Source organism: Columba livia, chromosome 5, assembly GCF_036013475.1.
Source record: "Columba livia isolate bColLiv1 breed racing homer chromosome 5, bColLiv1.pat.W.v2, whole genome shotgun sequence".
Classification (NCBI taxonomy): Eukaryota; Metazoa; Chordata; class Aves; order Columbiformes; family Columbidae; genus Columba; species Columba livia.
In genome coordinates, this window is record NC_088606.1 from 36,218,947 (window position 1) to 36,234,561 (window position 15,615).

The window sequence follows — 15,615 nt, forward strand, 5'->3', positions numbered from 1 at the left end:
TATGTTGACAGTGTAGTGATATGAAGAGACATGGTGGAGTGTCCAATGCAAGCCAGATAGACTCGTCTCATTCATGGGTGGAGTGTTGATTTAGCCTAGTCTGGAAACATGTTAGGAACAAGTATCAGAGGAAGTTGGATTATTCTGGGATGCAGACCACTCCTCAGCAGTAGTTATTAATAGAAAAACACACTCAGGAACCTATTTGCTACCCTTCTCCATATCTTACAACTTGTTAACCCTGCTCCTATGAGCATTCTGCTTGTATCGTAGTGTGCCTTATTGTGTATCTCAGCCCATGCAAAGTCCATGTCCGAAGAAAGACTGAGCAGTATGGACCTTAAATGTTCCAAGTTTCCAGACGTCTGTTCAGCTATTTCTCAGGTCTCCTGCTATGAAGGGGAAGATGTGGTGGGACTTATGTTTAAGTAGGCATCTGTCAGTGTTTATGTTGGACAGGCAGCAGCTTTCTGTGGGATTCTGTACTTTAGAGTCCTAACTTCTGACAAACAATGACAACTATTTGGGGAATATCTTTCAGTCAAAGGTGTCTGGCTTTTCTTGACACTGCTTATCTCTTGGATTTTATGTCCCAGGGGTTGGCACCCCCATTACTTGCTCTCTTCCAGAATTGTTGACTGAGCCAGTGTTCATACTACCCCACATTACTGAAGAACCCAGTTGTTTCAGCAAAACCTTAATGACGAATCAAACTTTAACTATTTTAATTCTTTTTTTTTTTCTATGTTTCTACCTGCTTATGTACTTGGACTATACCTATTTTTCTGTGTCATTAGAGTAGTTTAGGTTGGAAAAGACCCTTAGAGCTTCTCAGGGGTGTATAAAAGGTGTAGTACATTCCAAGCAATGTTGGATGTGAAATACACAGTATTAGTTGAATTGCATCAAAATTATTATACTTCAAGGTACTGGTTTAAATTTACTGCAGAAGAGGTCTTAGCTGAGGTCAAGTGTGTTTCCTTTGGAGATTTGCCATCATAGCTCTACCTAGGTGTGCTGGTAGATTGTTTAAGGTAGACAGATAACTGTTTATGGCCTGTCCAGCTATGTGATAATGTTTTTGCTTGAATGTTTCACAGAACATCAGCTAGCAGCTTCCAGGAGATATTGCTCTCTAATCAGGTGCTCCAGCTTTAAGAAACGAAGCAGATCTCAAAGGTACAAGACAGGTGGGTTGAAAAAGTGACTTGGAGAAGATGTCTCTAAAATGTGAATAATTTTGAAGAGCTCATAGCTGGATGCAATTAGATTTAATCGAGTAGGAGTAGAGAACTAGATTTATTTCCTTCTAGTTTTCTAGCTGGTTTGAGGTGTCTTAGTCCAGTTCCAGGTGGACTGAGGTAGTTTTTCAACCTCAACCTCACCTGCAAAACTAAAATGTAATTAATTTTAAATTCAGGTAAGAAAATACGTTCTTTCGTACATAGTGTGATTTGGAGCAGGGGAGAACTTTGCAACTACAGTACCAGTTCTTCCCTTTCTCCATGATATCTAGTGACTGGTATTTTTTCATTCCTATTACCATAGTATGTAGGATGTGAATTTACAGGAATTTGTGGCTTAAATTGGCAGCCTTAAGAGAAAGTTGGGTTCCTCACCCTTTTTCTACTTAGCCTGTAAAAGGCATGTCTGGTTTTGGGTTCGGATGTTCCAAAATAAGAATCTTTAGGGTATCTGATGCAAGTCACTGATTGGCCACCCCGACATAATCTCTTACCTAACATTTTCTTCAAATCGGCAATTTTTGTGTTTATCGTAGACATCAGTGAGGAGCCATTTGTGAGATACTCTTGACGATCTCTTGCGATTGCTTGATCTGTTATTTGCAGTAAGTGTAATTACCTTGTCTAGAAAAAGTGCGTTTAATATGCTGGTTTTGATTTGTTTCCATTTTAGACGGGAAAGAGGGAACTTCCAGTCCATCATTAGAAAGTACAAGTAGCGAGCTAAGCACCAGCACCTCAGGTATTAAGCCACAAAAATAGTATTTCTTTGTCTTGTTAATGTACATGATGAAGTATTTGCTTGACTAGTTAATGTGAATTAGTGCTCTGTGCAGGACGGAATTACAACTTTTCACTTCTCAGAAAAAAAGTCAGCCAAAAATGGGACCTCTAATTAGAATACCATGTATCTCTTCTTCTGGAATAAGAAAATTAGATTTTTCTTGATTTTTGTTTATTTGTTTGTTTTATTTGTTTTTTGTTTTGTTTTGTCCTGCAGGAAACAGTATGCAATGGAGTGATGTGCAAACCATTAGAAAAACAAATAGACTGATAGTCATGTAACTTAAAACATGCTTAGGCATGCTAAATTGATTTAATAGTTCCAATACTTAAGGCTTCTCCCTTTACCCATGTTGAACCAGTGACCTGGCATTGTGTCTGCTTTAGGTAGCCACCAAGCAGTATTACATTTGGATGAGATCCAAACTGACAGTTCTGACCGCGTAGTGAAATATTATGAGGATTCTTCACAAGATGTTTATGTTGACCTCTTGACCCTAAAATTTCCTTGCAATTCTTCTCTTATATTTTTGTGTTAAATACGTGATGTACTGGTTTCTGATAGCTGGCTGTTCTCTGGTGAAATGTTTTTTCTGTATTAGTATCCCAATTAATTCTGTTGTTTTGCAGAGGGAAGTATCAGTAATGTGTCTGGCTCAGGTGATTTCGCAAGCAGGGTGAGACCACATCAGCAAAACCCCCTCATTCCCATGATGCTTTCCCCACCTGAATCGCTCTTAGTTTCTTGTGTTTTGAGAGGAAACTTCATAGAAGCCCATCAGGTAAAAGAGTTACATGTGTTCTGTGCAATTAAAAATCTAATTTGGTAGCTGTGATAGATGATTAAATTTCTGCTTCTACATCAGCAAGCATAGGGCTAGAGCATCTGCATTCCAAATGAAAGGGTCACTTCAGAAGTAGAAGCAAGTGAAAGGAGCAAAGATATTCCAAACCAACATCCCAAGGATGCTGGTTTTTTTGCTTTTCCTTTGTTATATAACAATGTTTTCTCTAAACGTGGTTTCTCAAAGCATGAAAATGTTTGAGAGCTGGCCAAGTTTAGTGTTTTGGGTGAATGAAAAACACAAAGAGCTCATGTGAAGCATGAGCTTCTTTGGCAGGAGGAGGCAGCTTCTGAACTGCTTAGTTTAGTCAGTGAATCAAAACCATGACACTTGGCCACTTGTAAGCTCATCAGGAACATGCAAAGGTATTCCTTACCCAAAGCAGATCCAGAGTGGTGATTACATTTATTTGAAGGAGTTATGTTTTGAGGCTAAATTCAGCTGCTAAAAACAGGCAGAAAGAGTTGAAATCAATAGTCTGCACATGTGTATTTCTTTGCTTCCTCACAGCTGCACGTACCTTTCTTTATGTGGCTTTGGGGCTGATGCTCTGAAAAACCATCTTGAGGTACATCAGGGACTGAAACTTTTGCAAAAAGCCGTGACCTGGCTGAGTTTCAGATAGCGAAATGGAAGCACTTAATATAATCTAAACATTGCATTAGCAGCAGATTTCCATTCAGCTCATTAGTTCTTTTTGATGTCAAGCACACCACTTCATCTTTTCCCTACTTACGGGGCCAAAAGAAGCATTTCAGTTTGCTTTGTTACTTTGAATTTCAGTATCACTGAGGGTAAAGAATTCAAGCTTGGTTTGTGTTCTGTTGTTGCATTGATAATAGGAACTTGGATGGCTGTGCTTTTACCTACTCTGTGTTTAAATTTATTACTCAGCAAGGAATACCTTCTAGCATTTGTTTAAAGTAGTTTACTTTGGAGGCCCAACTTGATTGATTTATCTTGTTACATAGTGTATTGAAATCATAAGCCATTCTGAAAGGTGTGGTTTATGAAAATTAGCCTTGCAGCAAATAAGCGCTAAGCTTTATAAAAATAGTTGAAAAATGTCTCTAAGGTCCTATCCTTTCAGGCACTTAAAGCTCTCTGTATAAAAAACCCCACCGTTTCAGCCTGCTGTGTCTGTGGGGATGTTTTTCAGTTAAAGTATCTGTTTTATTTTATTCACTAATCTCCTCCCAAAACCTCCAAAACTGTTTGACTGTTAGACTTCTTTTGACGTGCTCTGTAATTACTTCTACTGTTATTTTTGAAAGGTGGCTTTGATGTTTAATCTGAATACCTCACCTTGCTATGGTGAATTGGTTTTCATGGAGCGCTACCAAGAGGCAGTAAGAGAAATGGCAGGAGTGGAGCACAACATTGAGAATCAAGCGTCAGATGGCACTGGAGGCATCAGGAAATCTGGCAGTGGCCGTTCGACACTGCAAGCTATTGGGAATGCAGCAGCAGCTGGTAAGGACTGGGTTTTTTTTTTTAGTTCTTCTCATAAAAGGTGAGGGAGAAGTTGAAAACAGGAGAAGGCAGTTTGAATACTGTCATAACGAGTGCAACAAGTGTTCCGAAGAGTAAGTGCTTGTTCTTTGACTTAAAAGGAGACTAAGAATGCTGACAGTTGCTGTTGATGCCCAGTTCAGTTTTATCTATTCTGCAGGAATTGGTCCATGAAGCAGGTCACTTCATGAATTATTTTCCTAAAGGATTAGGGAATAATTACCTGTGACAGCATCCGAGATAAATATGCTCTTTAATCAGTGATTGTGTGTTTTGCTGACACATGTAGGTATGGTATTTTATTCCATCTCGGATGTTACTGATAAGTTGCTTGCAACTTCTGGAAGTCTTGCCCCTACTCTCCAAGACAACTTCTGGATCAGCAACATCCAGCTGGAGCATACTGGTCCTCTGCGAGAAGTCCTGGAGGACCTCAGTCCTTCAGCAATGGTGACATTTGACTTGGCTTGTACTCAGTGCCGTCTTTGGAAGACATGCAAACAGCTCTTGGAAACAGCAGAAAGAAGACTGTACAACAGCCTTGAAACTCGGGGTAGGCTTTTGATTTTTGTGTTTATCAGTATGGGCCTGGGAGCAGAAAATGGCTCTCTGTGCTGTGTTGTTTGTGCTAACACTTGAATCTTAATTAAACCTTATTCCTTACTTTCATGGTAGTTTCTCCTTTTTCCATTCCTAACTTTTATTTTATCAATGACTTTTCCAGGCCACCGACCTGACTTTGTTTTACTGCACTCTGAAGGTGTAAAGGGTTTCCCAGCAGTTCTCCAGCAAATAAGTAAAATTCTCAACTATTCCTGCACATCACAAGGGCAATCCAAGCCAGGTAGGATGTTTTGCTGATAAGATTTTCAGTTGAAATGTGCTTAAATCAAGCTCTTGCCTTGTGTCGCAATGGCAATTTTAACTTTCAGTTCTTTAGCTTAGTATTTAAAACAAAAAAACAAAACCAAACAACCAACCCCACCCACCCAAAAAAAAAAAGGGAGGGGGACCCAAGTTCAACTCTGGATAAACTGAAACAACTTGAATTTGGCAAACTAGTTGTATTTGGCAAACTTTGGTTCTCTGGTCCTTTTTCTGTGCAAAAATATTTCTGCCTTTATTATAGTCGCTGTTTCTTTCTTTTTGTTTGTAGAGGTCTCAGATGAGAAAATAGGGAGTCATTTTCGATGCAGTATTGTAGACCTTCTGCAAGCTTGCTACCCTGCCTTGACTGAAGAAAGTATTACTAATGAAATTGTTTTATCACAAAATCTGGATCAAATCCTAAAAGCACTGACACACGTTGAACGTTCTGTGGGTGAGTTATTTTTGTGATCTTGAAGACTGACAAATGGATCTAAGTTTTTGGTGTGTCTAGACAACTATAAATCTAGTAGTAATGCTCTTTGACATGTGGATAAATATATACTTTTAAAAATCATAAATGCAAAAAGTAAAATTTATCTGTAATTCTTATATTCTGAGCATTTGTTTTCAGAACTGAAATTGTGAACTTAACAGAGAAGAGAGGAAAAAATATCGATGAGTACAACTGACTTTATTTGTCCTGTTTTTCTTCAGTCCTAACAATGAATTCTTTAAGTGTATTTTAACCTGACAACTTGTAGATAATTAGATGTATCCTTACTGTTGTGGGTTTTTGAGGTAAACTTATAAAACTATTGCAACATAATAATATCTTCCCATTTTCATAAGGCTATCATAGAATGTCTCATCCTTTTCTGAAAGTCTTCCACAGTTGCCTTTTCTCAGACCTCTCTTTGTTATATAGCACTGGGGTGTTTTCTTATGTTTTGTTTGGTCTTTTTACCTGCTCCATTCAGCAGATTTCTAAATGGCATGTAGGTGTTTGTAAAATGTTTAGAGATATTTGTATGTTTAATGAGCAAATATTTAGGAGAGCTCTAAGGGCTAAATGTTATGAAGCACAAGGACTGATCAACACTTGTGTTTTAGAATAAGCTTATGTTAATGACACAACCAGATACATTTTAGACCTGCCCTAATATATTTCTAACTTATCAGATGTGTGGTTACCAATTTAGATGAACCATTGATTTATTTTGCTGTGAAAATTTCTCTTGCTTTCAATAAAATTGTAATGCCCAGACTGAGATTTGTAATTGCAGAGAGGAAACTAGGCTAAAGCATTTCTCTCTTTTTCTCTCTCTCTCTTTTTTTTTAAATTTTCTTTTTTTTCCTCCTCCCTCTTCCTTTTTAGCGTTTAATACTTAGTTGAATCTTGGATGTATGTCTGTTCTCTTAAACCAGACTCTAAAGGGAGCCTGCTTGTCACCTTGGTGGAGCAGGCCTCTCTCAAACCTGCGGAGCTGGAGAAGCACCTGGTTTGGAATCAAACACGGCTCCTACTGAGAACTCTTGACCAACATGCCCAAACCATGCCAGAGAGCAACACGCAGACAAACTTTGTGAAGGCCTTCTTTGACTACATCGCTGCACTGGCTGCTGTTGTGTTACGAAGCCTGAATGCAGAACTGGGTAAGGGGTTTTTGCTGCCAAGTGTGAGCCGAGGTGTAGATACCCACACTGTGTAGTCTAGCCTGATTCTGAGAAGTAATTGTGCAACAATGGTTCCTTGCCAAACATGCCTACTACCTGTGCATAGCCAGGTCTTTTGATTTCAACTGCTTTTAAAATTTGATTTCTTAACACCTAAGCCACCCACAGCTAAGATAAAAGTAACTAATGGCACTAGGAAAATGAGAACAGAAATGTTAACTGCTGACCCAGATTCTGCGCTTTATTTACACAAAACAAGCAATCTCTGACCTTCAAACATTCTGATCACTGTCCTGTAAAGTGAGATTGATTTTTGCATCCAGTGGATCAGCATGCTGCACACTTTCCCGCTCCATTAGAGGCAATCAGTGCCCTGCTGCTCCGCAAAGATAAGTAGAGACTGTGTAGAAGGCTGTGCAGAGGTAACCAGGAAAAATTTTTTCATCAAGTCAGCAGATGACGGTGGAAAGAAATGCACCATCAGCACATAAAGCTACCAGAAGAACAGAACAATTCACTGTGCTAGGAGAAAAAGCACTTGTCTCTTTTTTTAATGTTGACACTAATTGAGCTGCACTGATGTAAAATACCACAGTACTGGTTTCAGATAATTCCTTCCCAAGAGGATAGAAAAAAAGGGCAAAGCTTTGCTTTCAGACATGCTGGTTCAGCTCAGGTCACTACCAGCCATAACTTCTGTATGGACATGATTCAGTCCTCATTGACTAACTGCCAAAGCCAAAAGAATGCACAGTATTTAATGGCTGAGTGAGTTTGGGGAAGCGTTATTGTACTGGAAGATGAAAGGAGAAGGTAAACTTATCTGTTCAGAGTTACTCAACATAACTCAGTAGTGGACACAAAGGCTTTTCAGCAATACTGGCAAGGGATTCACTGGTTTTGTAAAAGTAGCTGTATATCTGTGAACTCCCTCTGCTTTTGCCAACTTTGACTTGAACAGAGCATGGGCTCACTAATTTACATCCAGAGACTCCTCAGAAACCAATACTGCACATTTTTAGTCTCTCACCACAAATACACATTTTGATGGAAGTTTGCAGTAGTAGAGTTGCTAAACTGTTTGAACCTAGATCTCGCTTAGAGGCTAAAGACTCCCCACTCCACTTGTTTTGGTAGTAGGTCCAGTAAAACATGAGCCAGTGGTGACAAGTTTGAGAGGCATATCATAATCAGAAATGCCCTGCAATTTAGTCTGGATTTGATCACACTAATGTGAATGTGGACCTCTGAATTTAGTCAAAGAAGTTTCAGACTCAAGCTCTTAAAATTTATGTTCCTAAAATTAGACTTGGATGGTGTATTTAGCTAATGTGTCTGTATTATAAAATGTGTTCTGATTTTTTTTTTTTTTTTTAAGATATATCTGCAGAAGTGAAAGTGGGGAACCCTTTCATACTGTTACAGCAGAGTCCATCTCAGCTGCTCTCCCAGCTTGTGTTTGAGAGACAGGTTCATCCTGACAGGTTGGTGCTTTTCAGATTATAGACTTCTCTAGGTTATTTTAGTGTTGGTGACTTCGGACCTCAGTTAGGATTAAGTGATTTTCTGGCTACTTAGCACAGGTAGCACAGCCTGCGGTGTCCCACCAGCCGATCACTTAATGCTGCAGGGATTGATGTGCAGGGAGGAGCTTAGTCAGTGGTTTCTTTGGCTACCTGAAGATTTTTTAATAGGAAAATCTGTGGCACTTTATTTTTAACAATTACTGTATGTTGTGAAGAGAGAGTGCATTCATGTGGATTTTTTTAACTGAATGTGTGACAGTTCAGAGCAGTGGACTTGCAGCTTAGAAAGGTATTACTAATAAAATAGACCAGTAGAGCTTCTTAAGAATACAGCTGGGCATGGCTCTTGCCCTGGTCAGTAGCTAAACTGGATAATCTAAGGTACTTCCATCACAAGTTACTAAATTAGGCTGGCATGGAGAGTGTCTGATTTGACAAAGTAGTTCTTAAAAAGATGAGCATTAGTGGTGAACCATTTTAGTACATCACATTTAGGTAAAAGTCAATGTTTGAGGACGAAGTTCCTTTTCTTTAAAGAAACGGCAGCATTAGCTCTGAGTTATCCGTGTCATGCTGTATACACCTTTCATACTGGGTAAACACAGGATATGTACTCTTCCCATATATGTACCTGTGAAGAATATTAGTGGACTTGTGTTCATAAAACATTTGGAAGATTTATGAAAATATGTGATTGCAAAGTACCTTTTATATATACTGGGTAAGCTGGTTCTGTTTTCAATCCTACAGGCTTTCTTCTCTCTTGGCTAAAGAAGAGTTGAACTTGAATGTGCAGCAAGTTATTGTTAACTGTTGCTGTGAACCCCTGTCCTTATGCAGTGCAAGGCAAAACTTCCAGGCAAAGTCTCTACTGACAAACATCAGCAACTTAGCACACCAGTGTGCCTGCCACTGCCTGCCAGATGTTGAAATACCTATTCACAATTCTGCGGTGACCTCTGAGGACATTTCCACTCAGGCCCCATCCTCTGTGAATGACTCAAGCCAGCACACACTCACTGCCTCCTCCCTGGACTTCCTAAAGTCTCAGTCCAAGTTAATGGCCACGGTGGCATGTCTAAGTGCATGCAATATACAGAAAGTTCCCAAATCGAGTCTATCTTGGATGGAATTTCGGGGCAAACGGGAGGTGCCTTTAGGTTTGGAACAGGTTTCCAAGGAGTGTGAGGCGTTGTTGAAGGAGTTCCCAATATTGGAGCGATTTCTTCTTGCTATGTTTGAGCCACTTCAGAATCAGCAAGAGGAAGGTTGCAGTTTGGCTACTGTCTTCTCTGGCAAGACATGCGCATCTCTGGTTCTCCTAGGACTGCATTCCACCACAGCTGTTAAGGTATTAATGGAAGTCTTTGAACAAGCTCTTGCTGCAAAGGATTGGGACAGAGCTCTGAAGGTCTTGGATCTGTACAGTCAGGATGTGGATGAGCTGGTAAATGTGAAGGATGCTGTGCTGAGCTGTGCAACTGCTGAAGGTAAGAACAATTAAGTCAGGCTTTTTTCCCTTGATCTTTCTTTTTTCTTTATTTTAGTGGAAAATACAGCCTGGGTCAGGAGCTGGAAACTAAAGTAGTGGTCCTTGGGCAAATCCAAAGACAGAAACAGATCCCTTCTCTTCCTTCATCCTAAATTTGCTTACTCTTATGGTGTAGTTTCTGTTTTGCAAATGTGCAAATCCTGACCAATTTAGTGCAAGAGAACTGGAATGCATCTGCAGTGTTATTTCCATGTGAAGAGCTGAATACATCAGGAGACATTAATCCTCGTCCTGTTAATGCAACATCTCCTACAGCAGTGTCATTGTCATAGAGGGATGATGTATCCTGTAAAAGGAGGTGCCTTTTGGAGTCTAAAGATAATAAGTAGCCCATGCTAACTTCCTGAGAATCTGATGCTTGGGAAGAGTCTTACATAGATTTCTCAGCACTGTGAGGTTTCTTTTTGTGATGTGATCCAGTGAGGATGAAGATTTTTTTTTTTTAATTTTTAATATTCCGAATTACACAAACTGAACTTCAAACTAGTGGTTTCTTTCCTCCACAGATAAGGACGGTTGGCAATACTTGTTCCCAGTAAAAAATGCAACATTGAGAAGTAGGCTGGCCCTACGCTGTCTGGACAAATGGCCCCTCGATGCCTGTTTGGAAATCCTAGCTTATTGCATTTCTGATTTGGGCATAACTGATGAACTGAAAGCCAGTCTGCAGAGCAGGAAGAACGAACTTCAGGTTTATCAAAAGGTATAAAGTCATTCTTCAAGTAACCAGCAAGACAAAATGGGCAGCAGGGAGCAAATAAAATTGCCCTTTGAAAAAGTTTTAGCCCTTTGTTCTTTTTCAATCGTAATAGTGTTTCAAGTCTTTCCTCTAAAACAGTTCATGTGATTTTAGTGCTGTAGTATCCAATTAACATTCTGCTTCCATCCGTCATAACTTTCCAACCCTTCTATTAGCATTCAGGACTGCCAGCATGATTAGACCTAAACACTGGTGTGAGGTTGCTTTTTTGCAAAGTATTTGTTTTTCCATTCTATACAAATGCTAGAGCCTCTGGAAGCTTTTCATGGCAGTTCAATATAAGCTTGAGAGGTGTAGATGTACCTGGGTACAGTGTACAAACTAGTGGTCCAATAAGCATGTTTGTATTGCAGTCAGTTCTTCTGACTTCAGGATAGTGCAGATACCCAAGTTAAGTCAGAGTCGCTGACCTGGAGTTCAGCACAGACTGAAACACCAGAGCAAAAAGACGAGTCATAAATCCCTGTCTGGTGGTGCTTCTGCTGACAGTTAGCTCATTTGTCTCTGTTAGTGCCAGCAATGTCTGCAGTATACGTGGACTTTTTCATCCATGATTATTGCCATCTAGTCTTTTAAAAACCTTCCCTTATAACATGCTTTGTAGACTCATACCTCCGAGAAAATGCCACAGCTTTATTGGAGTCTCCTTTTTGACTTTTTTCTTTGTATGAAGCATCTATTGATATGATCAGATCAGCTGTTTTCTTAGAGTTAATGGTTGTTGTAGATAAAGCTTTCAAGATTTGTGCTACCCTAATCTTAACTTTTTCAGATTTTGAATATGCAGAATGAACCATTGTGGAATGACTGGCAGGATCTGAAAAAAGCCTGCACCGATGACCCTCAGGCCGTCATGAATATTGTTCTGAAAGTGAAGGTTAGGCATAATCTTGTGTATTTTGGTGAATTAGAATGCATTAAACTTTGAATGGATAAATTTGTTGAAATAGCATCTTAAAACACCAATCAAGGGAGATTACTTTGTTAGGAAGGATTCCTTTACTCAGTTCTGTGCTACAGAAACAAGTACAGATCTGTGTTTAATGTCAAGATTTACGTGTAGTTAATAATCCTTAAATTTAAGTTACAACTCTTACTCTGAGATACAACCTGTTATTTTCTCTTAAAATTTTGAAGATGTTAATAGCATGGCTTTTGGCATAATATGGGCTTGGTTATTATACAAGTACTAATACTGTAGATCTGTCTGGCTTTAAAAGTCTCTCTAAAAAGCCAACTTACTGTGAAATTAGAAGGTATTCTCAATGCAGGCTGTGACTCTGACAAAATTGACTATCCCTTGTCAATGTAATTAATGACCTTTTGCATGTGGGAGAGTAGGCAAAGCTACAGAATTTCTTGAGAAGTTGATCAGAATTTTGGGAGAAACAGCTGTATCAGAGAGGGTAGAGTTTGTTATTTGTCCTTTTTTTTAATTTTTACTCTTTTTTTCAATTCTTCAGGATTATGAGTTGTGTGAGGAATGGGGACACTTGTATCCTATCCCAAGAGAAGACTTGATCAATCTTCACCGTGAGCACCTTCTCCACTTATTGGAGACAGGAAACATGGAAAAAGCGTTGCAGGTAATAGTAAGATTCTTTCAGCCTTATGTCTTTAGGTCAGGTAATTTGAGAACTGGTTTCTTTGCCTTCTTCATGTGCATTTTCTTGGCCTTTAGGGTTCCTCCCTTAAGAGATGCTATTTGTTTAAATATGCTTTCAGGAGCCTCTCTCTCCCCTGTTTGCTTAAGTGAAAATCCAGCTTGTCAGTCTGGTTGCTGAACCTAATAGCATAAATGTCACTTATGTGGAAATACAAGGCCCCTTTTATTTGAAAAATGATAATGAAGCATTTCTGTGGTACTCAAGCAGAAGAGCCAGAAGTGAAACTAAAAACAGGAATTGGTCAGTTGTGCTTCAGTGCCCAAATTAGTGAAGTGTGGCTTCTTCTGGTTTTAATAATTACGGAGCTCTTGCAAATAACAGAGAGTGTAAAATAAAGTGCAGGCTTTTTCAGACTACATAGCTTCAAAAATACTCTGGAAGCAAAGTGGAGAGACTTCTGATCACTATGCCTTCTGTCACATTCCTTGCTTACTTTTTTGCTTATTTTAATTTAAAAAATATTTTTATTAATAAATGGAGCAAATGGGTGATGAGTAGTCTATAAATAGGCTATCTAAATTGTCCTTATATATGTAAGACACCTGTGCAAGTTAATTTGCTTCCTCGACCACTGTAGGACAATAATCTGTCATGGAGTGCCCGTTACAAAGGCTGCTTTTTCAGGAATGTAGTAGGGATTCACTGTATTTTGGTTTTGTGTAGCTTTTACAAAGAATTGAAGACCCTGGTATTTGCCTTGCCATCAGTGAACAGGCCCTTGACCAGCATCCAAACTTGGCAGCCTCTCACTTCTTGGCTGATTACCTCACAGCTCACTTCTATATGAATCTGACAACAGCACGCCGTAATGAAATCCAGGCACTCTACATGGGATCAAAAGTGAGTAAAACTGCTGCGTTGTGGGATTAATAGCAATATATAGTTATGTAAGTAATTTTATAATATATAATATATTATATATACATAATATATAAGGCCTGTGGATTTTACGAGAGCATTCTCACCATATCAGGTCTAAGATCCTGAGTCTCAGGATCCAAAGGAAATTTAGAGGTGGATTAAAACTTCTCTTCTCCTTCTCCATTTTTGGAGTTCCTGTATTGTGAGGTGGTTGTAGTTCCCAATATGAACAGAGCAATTTTGTGTTTGAGCTGTAGGAAGTGGAGGAATGCACAGGCTAAAAGAGGGTGTGGGTGGAATAAAATATAATTGTGGTCTTTATCAGGCCAGTTGCTATCTTTGTCCCAAGTGAAAAAGAAAGCATCCTCAACTTGCTCTCCGTGTCAGTAACAACAGATGTCCTACATGTGCCCACCTGTGTGGTGGTCTTTGACACTTACATGGCCTGTTTCTCCCAGATGCCTTACCAAGTTAGACAGTATCACTCCTCTTTTTGGATGGCGATTGCCTTTACAGAAATCACGTAAGTTCTGTGTTCAGCCTGGGAATAGACACATTAACCAGTAGATTACCTTAGTCTAATGCATTGTATGAAAATAAAATGCAATGCTTTTGATAATACCTGTTTTGTTGCAGGACTACAAATAGCAGCTTGCTCTAGTGTGTGTCACAACAGTATTTTGCTAGGCTTCCTGTTGCCTTACTTGTCCCTTTAGAAGACAGGATTGAATTTAGAAAGTGTCTGTATTAACTATTCATCTTCAGAAGAACTGCTCATATTTTCTCCTCTCAATATTTCCTCAACTGATGGAAGGATTGGGCTAATATTCTTTTTAGAAGCTTATTTTAATAAGAGAATGTGCTCTACCCTGCTAAAACACATATGTCATAGGGTCACAAAATGCTTTCTGCTCCTCCACTGCCTCTGAAATGAGGTAGTGTTTCATAGAATGGGAAAGTGGAATTTAAGTAATCTCTGCAAATCCACTCAGTAACCCTGTAACAGAAGTAGGAATAGGTCTGAGAAGTCCCACCTCCATTTGTTGGCCTCTACATGTTATTTCATTCTCTCCATAAGCTACTGTGCTAGTTTCTTGTCATTTAATCTCACAGAAACACAGACTTAAAGGTGTATAATTTTAACATACGTTTTTTCCGTTGTGTCTCAGGTGCTGCTGACTCTGCCTGAGCTCTCCCGTGTTAACTATTACCACCTGTCCTCCAGGCCACTGCTCATGCTGGAACAGCTCCTCATGAATATGAAAGTGGATTGGGTAGCTGTCGCTGTGCAGACACTGCACCAACTCTTAGCTGTACAGGAAATTGGGTTTACTGTAGAAGACATTGACAATTTGCTCTCCAAGTATGCAGGAAAAGCACTCAACTTCCCTTTCGCTTTAAAAGAAAAGAGATCAGGTGACTGTCTGTGAGAATGCTGTTTTTCACTTGGGAATCGTTTCACCAATTGTGCCACATTTTTAGATGTGTGCTCCAATCTACATGTAGCCCGGAACATGTTCTTAAAGTCTTTGCCTTTCTTGTAAATAAATGTTCTCAAGGATCAACAGGTTCAAAAGTTTCTCACACTTTCCTCTGCTGCTCCTTTTTGGGGTCTCTGTTCTTGTGTGATATTCTTCAATTTTATTTCATTCCGGTTTAACACAAAGTCACTGACTAAAGTCACTGACAGTTCTAAAACCTGCAGCCAACTGTATCTTCCCCCAAATAGAATGGGAGTTTAATCTTCCATAGTCTTTCCTCCTACCAGAGCCTTGTTCCTTTTTTCATATAAACACTTAAAAACTGGTAGTTCTATTTAACATTCTCAGCACAGTTCTTATTTCTGGTTTACCAATCCCTTCTCATCCATGTTGTTTTTGCTTCTCCTGCATTTGGCTCTCTCAGGGTTTTAGAACTGGAGCAGCAGAGGGTGCTGCAGATCAAGTCCAGTGCTTTTGTTTGGCTGCATTAAAAGTGCATGGTGTGTGTACCTATCTGTATCTATTTATACCTACTATACCTATTCTTGCTTCATGCCAGTTTCCAGATGTTGGCTTCATTTCATGGTTTAAAGGTGCAGTTCTTGATAACATAAAAGCCTTAGACTTATCTATCTTTTCCTGCCAAAGGATCCACCCATAACTTTGCAAGGATGTTCCTTCCACTGTGAAGTGAAGCATTTAATATTTGCTGTGAGCATCTTGTGTCAACTAGTTGCTTTTACATCTGATACTTACTCTCTGCTGTGTTACTTCTGTGCCCATCAGTAGTTCGTTGCTTTGATAAAGATCTGTTTCTCTGTGTTTTAGATAATAGGATTT

General features: G+C 39.3%; 1 protein-coding gene across 3 annotated transcripts in view; it reads left to right on the forward strand.

The window, feature by feature from the left end:
• The window catches only part of ZFYVE26 (zinc finger FYVE-type containing 26), a 49,812-nt gene that overhangs the window by 13,638 nt on the left and 20,559 nt on the right, over nt 1–15,615 (forward strand). For all 3 annotated transcript variants that reach the window (XM_065064342.1, XM_065064344.1, XM_065064343.1), the window contains exons 12-26: nt 1,101–1,190; nt 1,918–1,986; nt 2,658–2,809; nt 4,147–4,345; nt 4,674–4,937; nt 5,109–5,228; nt 5,541–5,705; nt 6,680–6,907; nt 8,307–8,412; nt 9,205–9,944; nt 10,513–10,709; nt 11,539–11,643; nt 12,230–12,352; nt 13,097–13,273; nt 14,464–14,710. In XM_065064342.1, coding sequence (XP_064920414.1) covers nt 1,101–1,190; nt 1,918–1,986; nt 2,658–2,809; nt 4,147–4,345; nt 4,674–4,937; nt 5,109–5,228; nt 5,541–5,705; nt 6,680–6,907; nt 8,307–8,412; nt 9,205–9,944; nt 10,513–10,709; nt 11,539–11,643; nt 12,230–12,352; nt 13,097–13,273; nt 14,464–14,710 — 2,982 coding nt within the window. The remainder of the gene's footprint in view (nt 1–1,100; nt 1,191–1,917; nt 1,987–2,657; nt 2,810–4,146; nt 4,346–4,673; nt 4,938–5,108; nt 5,229–5,540; nt 5,706–6,679; nt 6,908–8,306; nt 8,413–9,204; nt 9,945–10,512; nt 10,710–11,538; nt 11,644–12,229; nt 12,353–13,096; nt 13,274–14,463; nt 14,711–15,615) is intronic.